Source organism: Zosterops lateralis, assembly GCF_965231275.1.
Source record: "Zosterops lateralis genome assembly, chromosome: 8".
Classification (NCBI taxonomy): domain Eukaryota; kingdom Metazoa; phylum Chordata; class Aves; order Passeriformes; family Zosteropidae; genus Zosterops; species Zosterops lateralis.
Window position 1 is genome coordinate 11,771,232 of NC_139768.1, and position 18,295 is coordinate 11,789,526.

The window sequence follows — 18,295 nt, forward strand, 5'->3', positions numbered from 1 at the left end:
TTTTTAAAAATCCTTTAAAATATTTATATAACGTATAAGTTTTCCATTTCACTTCAAGTGAAGGTTTTGACACAGCATCATGAGCAAGGAAAATGACAATATAATTCATCAAAATAAAATTGTTTCATTGCCTTTTTGAAATGGGCATACTACTGAGACCATAAAGCTTGGAAATGAGTTTTAGTGGCCATAGCCACTGCCTTTCATCTTAAGGCTTGAGGATTTTTTAAAAGTAACCCCCCTTGCTTTTTTTTTTCTTTTTTTTATTGTTACATTTATGAACCTATCATCTCCATTTCTCACTAGGTTCAGTTATAATATTATCTGCCAATGCAGTTTTGCCTTCAGCTGAGTTCCTCTGAATGTATTCTCACATAATGCAACCAGAACTGGTCCACTGGCCACTGACAATAACTGTCCCATTTCCCGTTAAATACTTCAGGCTGACCAAGGAAAAAGCATTTCTGAGCCATTGCCTTTGGAAAATAAAATAAACTGTAAGACTCATTTTGTTTCAGATGCAGAGTTCACAGTGAGTAGTTATATCAGTAAAATACTGAAATGAGCCTTGCTGACCTAGTGAAATGAAAAATCTGCCCCTTTGGTGCTCTCATGTAACCACAGGAGTTACCTTAGGGTGTCAGGATTATGTGTAGAAGGAGGATTAGGCTCCCTGTTCCAGGTTCTTCACAGGCTTAACATACATTTGATTTGCTTTCTATGCTGATCCCTTGCCAATAGGAAATTAATTGGCCTGTTCTGGTATGTCTGACTCCTTATTTAGGCAGCTATGGTGAACTTTTATATTAATTTAAACAAAGGAAATTGAAGCCCCAATGGCACACATAGATACTGGATGATTTACCAGCAGCATTTTGGTTAAACTGCAATTAAGGGACTAAGTTATCACAAATGCCACAGCTATGGAAATAAGGCAAGTGCTCACTGAGGTGTACTTTTGAAGAAAACAGACTTTGGGAATGAAATATGCTTCTGCATTGTGCATTCTATAACTGTGCATAGTTTAGAAACTCTGAAGGGAAATGAATATGAGAAGCTCAAAAAACCCCACAACCCCACATTAAAAGCTATGGTTAAGGAACAATGCCTTGAATCAATTTTCCCTGGGAAAAATGGTCATTTCTACTCACCTATTTCATTTTTGTCAAGCCAAAGGAATATGTTTTAATTATAACAAACCATTGGCAGAAATAACACTTCTTAAACACATGTTCAAAAAAAAAATTTCTCTCTCTAGCTAGCCAAAACAAAGTGCAAAAAGCAAAGTGCTTTGGAAATTCTCCAGCCTTTTATACATATTTGAGTTGAAATAACAGAAATTTACAAATTGGCAAGTCATGAAAATTACATTAAAGCAAAGCAATCACATTTGTAAATTGGCTGTGGTGCAATACACGTGCATTCTAATTTTGTCCCTTAACTTTCATCACTGTGTAGCTGAAAACAGTTTTTTACAGAAGTTTGGGAGAACCAAGCACATGTATTTTAACAAGTAATAGACATTTACTTAGTACAACAGAAATCTTTAACAAAAAATGGTCTTTTATTGTTGTCATTCTCAATCCCATTGCAGGTGCACAGCATTTCTTTAAAGCAAGCTCTGAAAGCATCCACAGAGACAGCATTTGTCTGAAAACCTCTTTTATTTAGTACAGCAAAATACATTCAGTACCACTGACAATCCCTGAATATGAACACCAGTGTCAGGATCCACAAGCATGGTAAACATACAAGTGTTCTACATAATTTCATGTGGTGGAAATCTGTACAATGCTTTATCTTTGAGTTTTAGTGGTCTCCCCTCTGCCCTGTGTCAAGACTTATTGCTGAAATTAATTGGCTTTCTCGGGCAGAAAACTATTTTCATTTGTATGTAGCAGCATTTTCCCCTATAACAAACAAGATGTGAGTACTTCCAATAGAAATATACTTAATGTAATGTTTTGAGCTCATGGAATATTTTTAGCACATTCCCATCAAAGGGAGATGAAGTACATTTCATAAATCTATCCAGTTCTTTGGAAGCCAACTCTTCATTTTTCTTCTTCTTGTTCTGGCTTGGCTCTTTCTGGCTGCTTTGAAGCACATTTGGTCATGATTCTTTCTCCCTGGAGAAATCAGAACTTCTCCTGTTTGTAAGAAAGTGAATGAATTAGATGAGAAATATCCTGAAGCAACTAAATGTTCTGACCAAAAATATACCACTGAAATAAATGGAAACATTTCTCCAGAGGCAATTAGATCATGTCTACTGAGATAATTCTCTAAAATCCCATACAAGTGAGGAAGCTGGGGGAAAGGCGAGCATTCTGGGGGCTTTCAGTCCTTTGTACTCATGATAGTTGGGGTTGTTCTGAGAACTGAGGAAGTTCTCAGTCTGTTTTATACAGTTCAGTGGAAAAAGCCCTAAAATCCTTCATTAAATGTAGGTGACTTTATTGGGAGCCCTGAACTTGGCCCAGCCCTCCAGGCTCTGGTGGCAGCACAAAGGTCCACATGCCACTGCTCACAGAGACCTCACATGTGTGAGAGAGGGAGGGATGGACCAGAGCAATAATGAATATTATTATTATATGAATAATATAATAATATTATAAGCTTCTTCCTTGCTTTCATTGATCTGCCTATAGACAAGGAATTACTGCAAAATCTTTACATGGAATTACAAATTCCTATCTCTCTCCCCAAGCTGGGTGAAGGGAAGAACCACTCTTGTACAGCAACTGGGCTGAAATGGTGTAACAGAAACATCTGCAAGGTTACAAGATAAGGTTTCTCCAGTCTTGCAGTAAGGCACTGGATTTTTTTGTCTTGTTATAGGCTCCCTGTTGAAACCATAGAATTATTCATATCTTTAATTGTATTAGGAGCAGGCATTTTTACAGATAGACCTGCATTCTCACTTATTTCAAATATTTTATTACATGAAAACACATCCAAGCAAAAGATGATCCAAATTAAAGAAAAGCTGGTAATTATATCCAAATTTAAAACTAGATATAAAGGAAATATAAAGATATTTTAAATCCTATGCATTAAGCAATTGTAGATTTTCTTTTACAGCCAGAATTAAATTGTGGATTTTATGTATTTTGCCCTAGAGAATGATGTTTTTCTTTTTTTCTGGGCTGATAAGAGATTATTTCAGAAAGAGCATACTAATATTTTTTTTTAAAGTGTTATTTTGCAGCATTAACTCTATGTGCATAATTGAACTTCTGATTTATTTTTTTTTCCTTGTAATGACAAGGTCCTTAGCATGATTTTCACTTGCTGCATTTACTGTTTTCTTTGAAGGCAGAAATAAAATTTATGGATTTGTCAGCTTTTGCAACTGTTGTTGGGAAGGAAATGTTCATTTAATTGGCCTAATTTTGTATCTTCCTTGCAACCATCTTCAGGATGTAGATTTGACTGAGGAATCCCTGTTGTTTTAACACAGACCTGGTTTGTTTAGCCAAAGATGTCAAGTTTTCTAAGAAAATAATGAATTTATCCAAATGCATTATTTTGTATTTTTCCACGCTTTAAAAGAGATTTTGGTAAACTTCAGTGGCTTGCTTTCTCTTCTCTTGCAAAAGGTAAAAATAAGTATACTGTAAACACAATTTTCTGGAACTAACAAGACCACACAACTGCTGAATTAATGACATATCATTGGTTTTGACTGAGTAGATAGAAAACTAAAGGCAAAATATTTATTCAGCCTGCTATGTTGGTTTATAAAACTGTACAATCTCTTCTGGACACTTTAATACATTTGCATGGATTTTCTTCTGAAGTAACTTGACTAGTTCCATGCAAGAGATCACAAATGAGAGAAATTATAATTTCAATCAGTAAAGTCACAAAGTTACACAAATCATCAAAATATTATCCTCAACAATCACCATATATTAATATCTTTTAGAAATAGCTCAACGGGGGTTTTTTTAGCTTGCAACACTGAGAAATGAATCTGGGAATCATAATCATCATCTTTTCAGTTTTCAGTAAATAAAACCATTTTGTCCTTTTGGAACTATCCCTGCTTGAGAAGGGATTCTGCAAAACAGCAGAGCAGCTATTTTGGGTGTGGGGAATGACAGGCCAGTTTGGTAAATGTTTAGAAAGTGTATATAGAAAATATAATTCACCTCAGACTCATGCTGAATCCACTCTTTAGTGGTAATAATAACCTTAGAAAACATGAAGAGAAACCTAAGTTTGTATTTCTTACAAATTTTAATGATTACTCTTCTGATTCAATGTTTCTCACGTTATTTTTAATTTACTTACTTGAGCCCTTCTAGTCTTCACAATCCCTACCTCCTCAGCATTAGGAATAAGAGGTGTCTTCTATTCCAGGATATAAATAATTCTGCATATTAAAACCATTCCCCAAGTCTCTTAATTTTCTCCTTGCTCTTTCTCTGTGTCGTCCTGAGAAACATTTTAAAAGACGAGAACTACCTCTTAAGCAAACTGTGAAGAGGATTTGATGACACATTGATCTTGCACTTTTTCCGAGAATACCATAATTTAAATAGTTTATTTTCCCTCAAAGATTAGAAAAATAGTATGAAAATTTAATAGCTAGGGGAAAGCACAAAAACCAGTGGCATTGCTTCCAACACCTTCCAGTTCTGTAACTGCAGCATCTGTGTCAGTAATCCAAAAACTTAACTCACTAATGTTCTTTTAAAAACACTGCACTGTTTGGAGCAATGGCTGCTTGGACATCCATTTTCCTGCCAGGAAGCAAGGGCAAAACAGTGGGTGGATTTCTTCTGCATTATTTATAATATTAATTTGATAAATAATTCTCTTCTTTATGTCTCATTGCAGTAGATTTATTTGCCACTCTTTGAACACATTTTTCTGCCGGTGGTGCTGGCTCTGAACAGAGCATGAAAGACATTTTTCTTTTTATGGAACTGAAATGTGAAGCAATAGATGCATAATAATAATAAATTATCATCAAGTCACACGTTTTACTACTCTGCTATTTCTATTACTACCCAGTAAGACTCTTGCTAAACAGAGGAGTTTGGCAAGTGCCAATACTGTGTTACAGTATTAGATGTACAGGCTGGTAGGTGGTGGGAGCTGGAGAAAGTGTTAGGAATGAGGTTCCTGCCACAGTCTCCCTCTAAAAAACAGTGCTAAGCAGACAGGGGGAGTACAATTCTCACTTTCTCCTCTTCACTTAGTCAGTGTTATTATGGCCTGCCTGTGCTCTGGCTGCTTCCTGGAGCTTTTTCTTTCCATTTTTTTCACAGCCCCATTTATCTGATTCACCCCTCTGGCTTTCCTCTGGAAACACATGTGAGGACACAGGGACCACGAGTTCAGTCCCTTCTCGGGTCTGATAAAAGCACATGTTGACACAGACTTTCTATTATCCATTCTTGTATTACTCCCTTGTCAGATGTGTAGTGAATTATCTAAGTGAAAAAAAATGCTATTGCTGCAGTTAGATATTGTAATGCAGTTCTATTTATTTATCTTTTTAAAAAGTGAAATGTCCTGTTCACAAACTCAAACAATTATTTCCTTCTTGTTTTTCTTAAAGCCTCTTTCCATTACAATTCTCTCTGAAAACATTCTCTTCTTCTCAACTTCTTTTCTTCTCTGTGTGCTCGAGCAGTGGGACATTCTTCCAATCTTCTCAACTTCTTTACTTTCCCCCTCAAATACAGCTCCATCTAAAATCAGTTTCCATTTGTCTATATTGTGGTTTGGGTGTATGAAGAAACATTTTACTGGTTTGTTTTTTCTTTCTTTTGTGTGTCTTTTCTTTCTAAATATATCCAGAGATCAAACATAGATGTTTATCTCCAAAAACTTCAAGGATTGGTTTACACACACTAACAACTCTTACTCCTTCCTGAGCTCTCATTACCTGAAACAGATGGTAGAGGAAGGCTGGACTCTTGCAGGATGTTTTCCCAGAGGAAAGCAATTGCCTTTAGTGACAGCTGGGCAAATGTCAATTTCTGACTCACAAAACACGTATTTCATTTAAAAAAAATAAAAAATAAAAATAAAAAAGGAAAAATCTTATTTGGAGGACACAGCTTCTCAGGCTCTCCTGCAGAATAAAAATGCTGAAACTTCTGTCCAGAATTCTAAAATCACCTTCAGAGTTTTATAGTCCCACTTCAAGTTTTCCCAGATACATGTATTTATATATTCCCATGTATATCCGTACACAGAGAAAAAAAAATCTTGGAGAAGACCTTGAAAACTTCTCACTTAGGCTGGAAACAAACAAACAAACAAAAAGCTACTCTGATAAGTAATAAAGAATTAATAATAATTTCATGTTGAACATGGAAAAGATGCTTGAGTTAACATGAGCTCTACTTCATGCTCCAGAGCTTGTAGATGTTCTGGGCCCAAATCTCTTCTTGTCCCTGTGCATAATATTGGAACACTTAAAAGAAATAGGACTGTCCCAAATCAATTCAAAACTTCTTTAGAAAACTGTTTTGAAGCTGCAATACAGCCTCCTATTCTATGATTCTCTTCTGAAAATGAGGCCAAAATGTACTCCCTACTGTAGTGTATGAATGCATCTAAAATTACTTAGGCATGTTTCAGTACACACAGCTCAGCACATCAGTCCAGGTCTTGTCTATGTGCCAGTTAGAGGCTCAACTGTTTGCAATTATGTCTGTATGCTTGGAACAAGGGATCTGGCACAGAGTGCTCCCTACTTAGCCCAAATTAACATCACTGAACTCATTTAAGTCGTTTTGGCTTCATACTTGAGAAAGTGGGGACAGAAGTTAGGCTGAGGTGTGATTTGATGCTGAGGCAGTTTGGTAATGAACATGTCTCCTCACTGATGTCCCCATATCTGAAAAAGTAGATCAAGCTCTGAAGCAGTCTTTGTTCACTATTGTTCCCTCACCCTCTGCTTCAGCTGGAACAGGGTGTGCAGGGCAAACTTGGGCTAAAGAACTCCTCGTGATCTTAGGAGTCATTTTATTATTATTTTAAGTTATTATGATAGTTTCTTACACAATCTCTGTGTGTTATATTAATACATTACTAGTAACATATTAATATAATCAATATGTTTATTATTAATTTTTAAATAAAAAACATTGTTATACTATTTGGCCCTGCTACACTGATGGAAGAGATCTGTTACCAAAGTCAGGAGACATAGGATCACATACTTGGACAAACTACAATGGTGGTAGAAAAAGCTAGAACCAGAAAAAGTAAATTATCTTTATTCGTACACACGGCAAGGCTTTAAATCACTTCAAGAACAAGTGATGATTAAAATCAGTTTTTAAGGATAAAGTCCAGATGTCTCTGAAGTCATAAGGTCTTATGTTTATTTCTTCCTTATTGACTTCAGAAAAGAAAGAAATCCCAAAAAGTAGAAGAACTTTCAAATAGACAGTAAATTAACTACTGAAGTGGAACAAGGACAAACCATACATCAACAGAAATTACTTGAGCACAGACAGTCTCCATCTAGATTAGAGAAGTGCTCAGCTGAGAAAGCCAAAAAATTAAATGAAGAGATGGACAAAGACCAGGCAGGCCCTGAAATAAACTGTAATCAGACACATTTGTTATGTTAGAAATATAGTACAAGATTACCTGGTGTGACCTGCACAGCAGCACTGCAGCTAACTATGCTGCATGGCTCTATGCAGCAATAGGTGCTGGTCCATGTGACTTTACTCAAACTCTTATAATCACATTGCAAATGTAACACATTCTTTCAGTGATAGAGTTGCTGTGCAAAGGCAATATTAAATTTCACAACATAGCTCATTTCCAGGCAATCCGGTAAATCAACGTTTAATGAACATATGGGGGTTTAGAATAAAGAATATTTCTAAGAAATAGAAGTTCTTTGATTTAGCTTCTTCTTTAATGATTTATTTTTGTAATACCAAAGTGGAAGGAAATGAACTTTTCATTATTCTCAGGTCTTTATTACAGCAAAGAATCTTAGGACACAAGGTGCATCCAACATTCAGACCTACTAAACGTTTTTTGGGCCAACTTTGCTTTTTCCTCACTAACAGCTCAAACATCCTACACTACATTTCACTTTCATCCTTTCTTGTATTCCTCTTACACCCAAATTCTTTAGATGGTGGTCTTCTTTCTCCAGCCTGATTAGAACTGGTGGACTCTACCTTGTTTCTTGCCTGCATTAACAGTGCTCAAGCCTGGTTCTTCCTACAGCACTTCTTTTGAACCTGTGGGGGAAAAGCTAACATGATAAACCAACCAGATATCACATTTGAGGATGAGTGACCTTACAGAACAAATTCTGGCTTTTCTGCAAGCTTCAGAGCCTCGTGCATGCCCGCGGCTGAGAGTTTGCGGTTGATGTTCCTGTATCTGCACTGCAGCAGGTTGCGATAGGTTGTCCTCAGGTCCCGGTTGAAGAAGGCATAGATAAAAGGGTTAATGAGAGAGTTTGCATAGCCCAGCCATAGAAATGTCCTCTCCACCCAGAGGGGGATGCAGCTGCACGCTGTACCACAGATGAAGGGCCTTGCAGTGGACAGGAGGAAAAAGGGCAGCCAGCAGACTGTGAAGGCCCCAACAATAATCCCAAGGGTGGTGGCAGCTTTCTGTTCTCTTTTAAAGATGGAAATGTTTTTCTTGTCGTGCTTTAGGAGTCGTGAAAAATTAGTACATTCTTCAGATTCCTTGTGCAGTTTTACAAGTCCATTCACAGAAATCCCTTCCATTTCTTCCAGACGGGGAAAACCAGTAAACTTGTGTTTAGCAGCACTCCTCCTGGCAGCTTTATAAATCTGATAGTACATGAAAAGCATCACTGACATTGGAATGTAAAATGCAACTGCTGTGGAGTAAATGGTGTAGCCAAAGTCTTGACTGATGAGACAAACCTTTTCATCGTTTACGTTCTGGGCCCAGCCAAAGAGGGGAGGTATGGTGATGGAGGCAGATAAAAGCCAGACACACAGGATCATTTTGGCCATACACTTCCCATTCTGCCTTACAGGGTATGTAAGAGGTCTTGTAATTCCCAGGTACCTGGAATGATAACACAGAGTTACTACAGAGGGCAAGGGTTAACTGTTAATGGTTATTTCACATGGTCTCCCCTAGGCCAAAATCTTTGGCTCAGTTTTCTCTTTCATAATTTTCAATCCTCTATTTGCATGTACTTTTAACTTGTAAATTCATGTGTCTTTCACATCAAAATTTATAGTGATATTATGCAACATAAAAGGTCTTTTATTCCAGAAGGAAATCTCCCATTGGCCATATCAGGCTGTGATTTCTATGCATTTATTCAATCTTCACGCACATAAAGCATATTTCGGCTTTTAAGGAAATTCTGAAACCTAAATTTTATTTTGCTACCTTAAGAAATCTTGGAGTATAGAACACTGCTCATTCCACAAAGTCTATCACTTTTTGTATTGAGTGGATGCTTACGACAAGCAAGCATTCATCTTCACTCTTATGTATTCAAAAATTAGGAGAAGCCCTGCCACTCAGCTGAGTTTATGAGTTGTCTTTCTTTCCTTCATGTTTCAGGCAAGAACAACAGTGAAGTTATACCAAGAATAGAATATTTCAGTAATAAAGTAATTCTTTTTATCATCACTTAATTAGAAAGAAAATGCATTTATGCAATGTCCAAACTTGTATTGAACAAAATAAAAATCTGTCCCAGTTCAAGAAGATCTGAGCAAAAAAACAGTTTTACAGACAAGAAAAATGTTTATAGTGGGTCAATTTTTCATTTAAAAAAAATATTAGGTCTGTTGACAACTTTTATGTTCCCTAATTTGTGGTATTTTAAACTAAGTATTTTTTTCTAATTACAGAAGTATTGCTATGGCTCTATATAGCTGGTTAAGAATATCCTAAGTTTGAATTTACTTTCAACTATAGAAAATTTCTGTATTTCTCCTCTAACAATTCTATTTTAGATGGAATCAGATGCCTTTACTTAGACCTAAGATTTTTAGTTTCAATTTTGTTTCCTGCTCAACTGGAACTTACCTATGAGTTACTGCTAACTTCTCAAATTGTTCTTTTCACTTCCTCCAGAAGAATTTAGAGAAAAATAGTGTGATTTGTTTTGTTACTTTTAAAAGAAATTATTACAAATCAAGTTCCTGAATAATGTTTTGGTTTCATGAGCTACCAGTGTTTATTCATATAGTGAAGTTCTGGAGTCTTACAAACAAGAACTAGCAACATGATTAAAAATATTTTTGAGGGGCATGTTTGCTCTGTCTATTCACTTAGCATGTCAAATATAAGATTTGCCTGGCTTTGTGGATGCTGCATTGTTGATTTTACTGCAGTGCAGTAAATCATGGCCAGTGCTCTTGTTTTATACAAGCAGCCGGGTGTGCTACAGTTATGAAGTAAAAGAAACATCATTTACTGATCTGCTCTGATGAGTATCAACAATGCTGCTCAACCATGTCATTGGTTTTATATTGCTGCTTTGACAAGTGTTACACGAAGGACAGACTGCTTTATTGTGCCCTATTTTTGACAGGATGCACAAGTAAAGTGCAGCAGGTCACTATTTTGCCAGTGAATCATGGCTTGGAAGGGCCATGAATTAAGAATTCTTATTGGAATTGTCTGGGATCAGAGCAGTGCAATCCATGCCTGTGTTGTTAAAAAGGGCTGCTTCTTGTGCCCCTCACCATCAGCATTACAATATATCACTGGCCCAGCAGCTGTGGGCATCATGCACAGGCCATAGAGATTTCTGTTTTACATCACCATGGCTAAAACCATTTTCACTCCCAAGGAGCCAAGGGTTTTCCAAGGTGCTCCAAGATACAGAAGAGAAAAGTTAGTGCAGTGAAATTTCAGTTTAAATAATTAAAGTATATATCACACTGCTTTGAGCAATGCAACTGCAGCAAGGGTGAGCCCACAGCTGCATACTTTTGGGGACAAGAGTGACCTACCCTTAAAATTTGGCTAAGAATAGCCCAATTTAAGTACAAAAGAGTTAAACACATCCTTTGTGTGCAAAGACTTCTTGTCATTTACAATTAAAAAAAAACCACCTTAAAAAGTTGGTCTGCCTTCCTGAAGTAGGCACTTCTATAGCTAATTCACAACTGGCCACTAAAAATAATCCACTTTTGAGGTGAACTTTATTACGTAGCTAAAAAAGTTAAACTGGATTTCTGAAAAAATCAGATCTGTGGGCTGCATACTCTGAGTGCCAACTGATACATTCTCATGCACCAGAATATAACAAAAAGAATTCATGAAAGCGTAAGTATACAGAAAAGAATGAAAATTCATTCGTTTTGCGCTGGCATCACTTTTTCAGAGTGTATCTTTTCTTCAGAAATGCTATTTGAAATTAAAATACATTCATTAACATAAAAATACACCAGCATCCTTTCTGCCTTATTCATTTTGCTAAATGTAGTATGATAGGGGGAAAGAAGTCAGCAGGCACAAATGAAGGACTGTTATCTTTTAATCTTTCTATATGAAATCCATTACCCTTGAAAACTCATTTGCAACGTCAAAATAATGTAAATCACTACTGTTGTCGAATACACTAGAGAGTGTTCAAGGCTTAATAGATTCATGAGCTTCAAAAATATTGTGTCAAATTCAGTGGGAAAATATGCTTTGTAATTTTTAATCTTAAACTAGGACTTTAACAAAAATACTTAAGGTAAATCAGCTGAACTTAATATATTCAAGTGTAAGTAACATCTTGAGGTCTTATTACTGGGAAAGAATGAAGTCAGAGTCCCTAAAAAGCCCATTTCATGTGTCTCAGCTATCCCCCACATGAAAGAAGTGTCTCAGACTTGTTATTCTGAGATTTGTTTCTTTCACATGCCACAGATGTTCATTTTGATCTTGATGGAGAAGAAACTGTGCCTCAGTTCTCACTTTTAAAAGAAGGGCAATGCTATTTTGTATTCTTCCTGCTCTGAATTTCTTGAACTCTGTGGTTCTGCCAGACAGGGCATCTCTCCATGTTACACCCAGCACAGTGAGGTCTGTATCTAGGTTACTCCCCAAAGCAGATGAATGGCCTTCATTTCTTCTGAAGTGGTCATGGCATTTTCCATTCAGCACTGCCTGATGCTGCATGCAGAACTCTGAAGTGCAGGATGCTGTACCAGCTGGGGAGCCCTCGAGAGGCACAACACACACAGTAGTCACATCCTCTGTTCCAAGGGTGCTGGGTGAGTGGAAAACACTAAGAAGGAAGAAAATGATGCTACTGTCTAATGGATACAGCAAAAAAAGGACGATGTGAACACTTTTCTACTGCATCACATATGTAGAAAACAAATCCTTGTTTGGAAAGCTCAAAGTAAACAGCAGAGACCAAAAAGATGGCAAATGGTGGAGGGCAGAGTGAACTCCTTGTTAAATGTATGTGTATAAACACATGAGCACATCCCTTTTCTGGGTTGGTTTCTTATGATTTCTCCAGTCTCTTCTTCCCCACTGAGGGTTCAGAAACTGGTTCTGCTGCAGTCCCATTCAGGTGTGAGGCACACATAGAATGCCCAGCTCTGGGGAGGAAAAATTACCCCAGCCTCTTTCTGGAGCTCTGTTCCAACATGGGAGGGGGTAAAGAATTCCCTCCTTTCACCAGCCATTGTACAAAATTGCCACTTGCCACATACAAAGAACACCAATAACAGAAAAGGTAAATCCTTTCCTTTTGCTTTACAAAAATCTGATTCCCTGCGACATACAATTCTTCCCCAGTATCTCTAAATAGTATTTAATAACAGGAAATTGTCAGCTACAATTTAATGTAAAACCATTATAACTATATGGGTCTGCTTCTGAGATTATTCAGTCTGTGGGCTTTTTTATTCTGGCTTTTCTGCTCTCAGTCCATTACAATGACCACATAGAATAGTTTTTATCCACAGGGCTAAAAACATCTCTATTATCACTTCAACTGTAGATCACACAGGCAGATGGGTCTAGTACTCACACCTTTTGAAATATCCAGCAAACAACCTGAGACTTAACAGCTACACTGACTTGAACAATAGAAAGAAAATAGTAACAAGATGTTCCAATTTGTGATCATGTGTCCTAAATCTTTCTTTCCTACCTCCATTATATGTCTAAAAGATAAAAAGGACTTGCCTGTTACTGTGAGCAGTCATAGAGCAATAGAAAACCTACAGTTAAAAGAATTAAAATAATTTTGAAGCTTCCTGCCCAATTCAATAATAAATTGAATGCATCATGACATCAGCATCACTTAGGCAACTGTTGTACCACACGTGTAACTCCTTTGTCTCTGGTCTCTGTGTACTTTATCAGCACATAGAATTCCAGTTAGTCCACATTTATGTCTCAGAATTCACTGACTTGATCTAACAGATTCCAGAATCAAATTAGATCTTTCACTGTCTGACTGTGCTTTTATGAAGCAGATTGGATTGCTATGGAACAAGCCTAGAAACATACTGGAAATGATACAGATATGCATTACAGCCATTTCTGCCAGGAATCACAACATATTGGTTTGTTATCACTAACCATTTGATTAGGAGTTATGCTTAATATGAGGTTCTGTCAGTTCTTCTACTGTCATATTTTAAGAGTCATAAAACTGCTTTAAGACACAAGAATGCTTCCTCCTTTGCTTCTCTGTTTCTCTACCACAGATTTCTGTCTTCAGTATGTATGTCCATGCAGGATTTCTTTGCAAACCCACATCTATAGAATCCCATCCTTTATTTCACCTGCAATAATAACTTATTCTGAAGAATTTTGCTGATCTACTGGATTTTCTTTATTGACTATGATTCTCTCATCATCTTTCACAATATTTTTTCTTTTTGGTTCACCTCAACATTAAGAGACACTTCACAAAAATAGGAGCAAAACACCATTTCTAAAATCTATCCAGCATTCAAAAATATTCTCCCTAGTACAGTAATATATCTAGATAACTTTTTTCCTTTCCTTCAAATGTAAATGTAACAAGATAAAACAAAAACACCAGATCTATTCTTTCTGTTATGGTTATGTCTAAACACCTAACAAATACTGTTTTCTTTTCAAAGATGATGTGTTTACACAATGCAAAAGATGCTCTGTCCCTCAGACATGCTTTTAAATAAGACAAGGTATGCAAACATACAAACTGCTCAGGGAAATGCTATTCCCACCACCTACTTATGTAATTGAGACAGAAGTAAAAGAACAGAAACATAAAAAGACCTAAATGTGGGGCATGTGCATTGCAATGCGCAGCAGTGGTGTTATATTGTGACAATTACCTTGTGAATTATTGTACAACAGTACTTCACCTTTCTGCAGTACAGATTGGCCCCGTGATCACATCATGATCACTGCCAGTTTATTGCCTGGGAAGAGGAGGATATTTCAGAAGCTGTAAAATACTTTTCTCCTTAGCAGAAATGATCAAAATTACTAATTTCAATTAATATATGAAATCTTTCAGAATATGAATTGGGTCACTTTAAAACCTAAACATAAAATATTATGCAATGGTAGAGTGAGACAGGAGAACTAACAAAATCAAAACACTATTTAGAGGAGAAAAAAAGACTTTAGTTAGTTCTATGCTTTATCTAATTAAATGTTGCATCTTTCCTATGCTGTGAATTAGTACACAGTTTATGAAAGTCTTAGCACAGTGGTCGGTTTCCACATCTTAATTGCTGGAAATCCTAGAAAGCTCTACTTCATCCTTCTCAGCTGATGGTGAATGAACAAACATAAAAGATCTTAAATGTTTGTTTTGATATCTATTCTTCTAGATGCTTATACTTCGCATTGCATAAAATTTCAACATTATTCTTATCATAGAAATGGTGATGTGTTAATTTTGTTATTTGGAAGAATGAGAATGAAGTACTTGTTTTGCTCTCAGTAAGGTTAACACTTTACATTATTCCCATTTTTCTTCTTAATGAAACATATTTTCTAAAATTCTCTTAATAATAGGATGACCTTCATTTCCACTGCTATAGTGGGTACATATTGAATTTATTCTAGTATAGAATAATGAACAGAATGCATCCTAGTAAGTCTTCTGACTTGATTTTTCTTTTTCTCAAAAATCATTGTAGGGGGTTATTTTTGATGAACTCAAGAAGTGTAGGCTTTCCTGGCAACGGGGGAGGATTAAGTCAATCAAAATTAAATATCTTCATTCTAAAGGAATGTAATTTGCATAGTAGAAGGTTGCTTTCTCCTCTCTTGCATTTCTTTTGGTTTCTCTGTGCTTTCCTGGGCTTTCTTCCTTTCATATTGTATAACTTTTGAGCTCCATATTTTTCTTATTTATTTTCGCTCATTTTTCATACTTTATTTCACTCATTTTCATTTCACCTCCTTGCAGTCTTATTATTCTTTCTCTGTTAGCTCTGTATTTTTTCTTGTTCATTTTTGCCTACTAATCTTAGACATCCATCCCATAGATAGGGGGGATGCCTTCTGTTCTCCAAGAAATATGTAACACCCATATTGCCAGAAAATGTAAAACATCTTTCCATTCAACTTCTATTACCTTACTTGCAATTCTGAATCCATATTGCTCTTTACTTTCAGACCTTGGCAAATTTCTTTCACCTGCCCTCACCCTTTGCTTTTCATTTTCACCCTGCATGATTGTCAAAGCATTTATCACCTGTCACATCTTATTCTCAGCTTCTTGACAAACCAGTTCAGTAGCCCTTCATTTTCCACTGCAAATTATACATTGCTTGGAAGAAAAAGTCCCAACATGTAGTTGCTGATGTTTACCTTGCAGCACTGCCTGAATGTTAGATAATATGTACTTCCTACCCAATATTTTGCAATTATCCTTATAAATATTCTAAATTATAGACTAAATGCTTTTATTAACTCTCTTTGAAGAAAACTGTACCTGTATATTTTCCTTTTTCTACCATCACCAGAGACATTAATGTAGGAGATATTAGGAGGGAGATAGATTTCAGCCCAACCTTCACCAACCTCCTAGAAACATTTGAAAACTGAAAAGGTTTTGGACACAAATTATTTGGAATTAAGTTGCATTCTGTAATGGAAGACTTACTATTTTTAATTTTTTTCAAAATATCTGAACTCCAACTTTGTGGGCTTCATCATCACTCGTTTCCTGTATACAAGTGTGGTTTGCTTACTGTGTGCAACAGGATTAATTATATACAGAGCTCAGAAGTGCTTTTCACCACACTTCTTGATACATAATCTGTAACACTTCAAAAGCTCTCCAAATCCAGGCAAGCCATACATAGGAAGAATCACTTTTCTTTACACTCTTTAACAACCTGGAAGGATGAGGGAAAATAAAAACTAATTTCATGCTTTCCTAAAAGAAAATGCGTAACTCTGTCAGGGACATACTACCCACTTCTGCCTTTTCACTCACACACCCCCTCCCAGCTTTGCAAGCTCCTTTATTCTACACAGATATATTTATTTTTGTGGAAGAAGTGAGAAGAGAGTAAAAATATTTTTCCTAAATTTCTCTTTTTGTTTTTCCTAAGTAAAAAGTTATGTTAATCAAAATAAAGTATGATTTACAATACATACTGGCAACGTTTTAGCAATATTCCCTAGAAAAAGACTTCTCAGGCTTTTTAAGAAATATCTAATTTACTGAAAATTTCTTCATGAAATTCATCATAGCATACACACAAGCTGCTTCACAAGTGCAGAAGTTGTGAATACAGCTTCATACCCTGAGGTATCATTCAGAGTAGTTGTTAAATCATTTTATCAATCAAGGAGAAAAAGGAAAATCAACATATCTTCAAAGATGACAGTTTTTTTCTATCTTCAATAAGGGGATTTATATCAGAAAACGCTATTTCTAATAAAATTCACATTTCAATTTATTCCACATTGAGACCCTTTTTATTATCCCAAAATATTGTAGACCATAGAAACAAATGCAGTGCTTTTGCATCATGTCAACTGTTATACCTAACTATCTAATTACATGGGGGTTTTGTATTCATTTTCATCTTTATGTGTATGAAGCAGTATTTCATTTTATGAAGTCATCACAACATGCCTGGACTCTTTTTGAGAGGGCAGAAAAGATATTTAACCTTCTGATACAATCTGGGAGACTAAGATAGGAAAAACTCTTTTCTAGAAAAAGAATTAAAGAGGGATTGCACTCTTGTTTATTTCTGTCTGGTTGTGATGTTCACTGGAAACAGCTAGGAAGGAGGTTTTATCTCACGTGGCCTTTTGTATGTTGGAGGAGAACTGGGTAATTCTGAGAAGGGAAAATGAATGTGAGTAAATGATGTGGCAGGACTGGAGGGGGGTGGTGCTGGCAGAGAGCTTGAGGAGCAGCAGAGACCTTGAGCATGAATGCACACAGCCCAAGAGCTACTGAGGAAGGATGAGGCTTGATTTGAAATATTGCTTAACACTGTTACAGGAGACTCATTTTCCCCTTTAAACATCTGGTTTCTTGAAGTATCAGCTCAGACAAAATCTCTGCTCTTTCCAACAGAGGCAGTTTCTGAACAAACAAATACAACAATGGAAAAGAATATGTTTTGCAGATGTGAACTGGAAAATTTTTCCTTTTTGTTCTCCCCATCTCAACCCTCTTGTCCCTCACACCCAGGGGAATTATCAAAGAATGTGTGGAGGCTTGATTTCAGAGCTATGAAAAACTATCCTTTGTTTTTTAATCAACCATCAGACTAACACAAAGCAGAAATGGCTTAAGGTGATTTTCTCCAACCTCACTACATGAGTCATGCTTGGATTGACACTAAACATCAGCTTAAAAGGAATTATTTTGAAAGTTATAATAGTGTTTCAAAATGAAAACCTCCCACAACTTTAACTAGAAAATCATGACTGATGTCTTCAGTACAATTAAATTAAACATTTGAGAAATCTCCATAGTGTAAGTGATGAATGAAATGAAAAACCACGGCCCACTGAACTGATAATACCACTATATTAAAACAAAGTATCCTCAGGGAATAACTATTTCAATGTGCTGATATTTATGTCCCTTCTCTTCCTTCCTTGAATACAAACAATTTAAACATAATATCTCCAGATAAAGCACTTAAGGAACAACCCCCTCTAGAATACTTCTTCCCTCCTCCCCCTTCTTTCTTTTCCTCTTTCTGAAGAGACAGGAAAAATGTTGGAAAGACCAGGTCCAAATTCTCCTCTTTGCTTCTTCGTGACAGTAATTTTGCAAGAGCCCTAAGGAACACCTGTACAGTCATTATGGGTGAATCTCAGTACAGACCTAACCTACTTGGACATTTCT

General features: G+C 36.3%; 1 protein-coding gene across 2 annotated transcripts in view; it reads right to left on the reverse strand.

Moving 5' to 3' along the window:
• Positions 1-1,502: 1,502 nt before the first annotated feature.
• HTR7 (5-hydroxytryptamine receptor 7) overlaps positions 1,503-18,295 on the reverse strand; it is a gene marked incomplete at its 5' end in the record, with an annotated part of 29,374 nt that continues 12,581 nt past the window's right edge. Inside the window, 2 exons of one of the 2 annotated variants that reach the window (XM_083867030.1) lie at positions 1,503-2,150; positions 8,297-9,048. In XM_083867030.1, the coding sequence (XP_083723156.1) occupies positions 8,298-9,048 (751 nt within the window). In that variant the 3' untranslated portion in view covers positions 1,503-2,150; position 8,297. Of the gene's footprint in view, positions 2,151-8,037; positions 9,049-18,295 lie in introns of those variants that run through there. The other variant, XM_083867029.1, reaches the window with a different exon arrangement.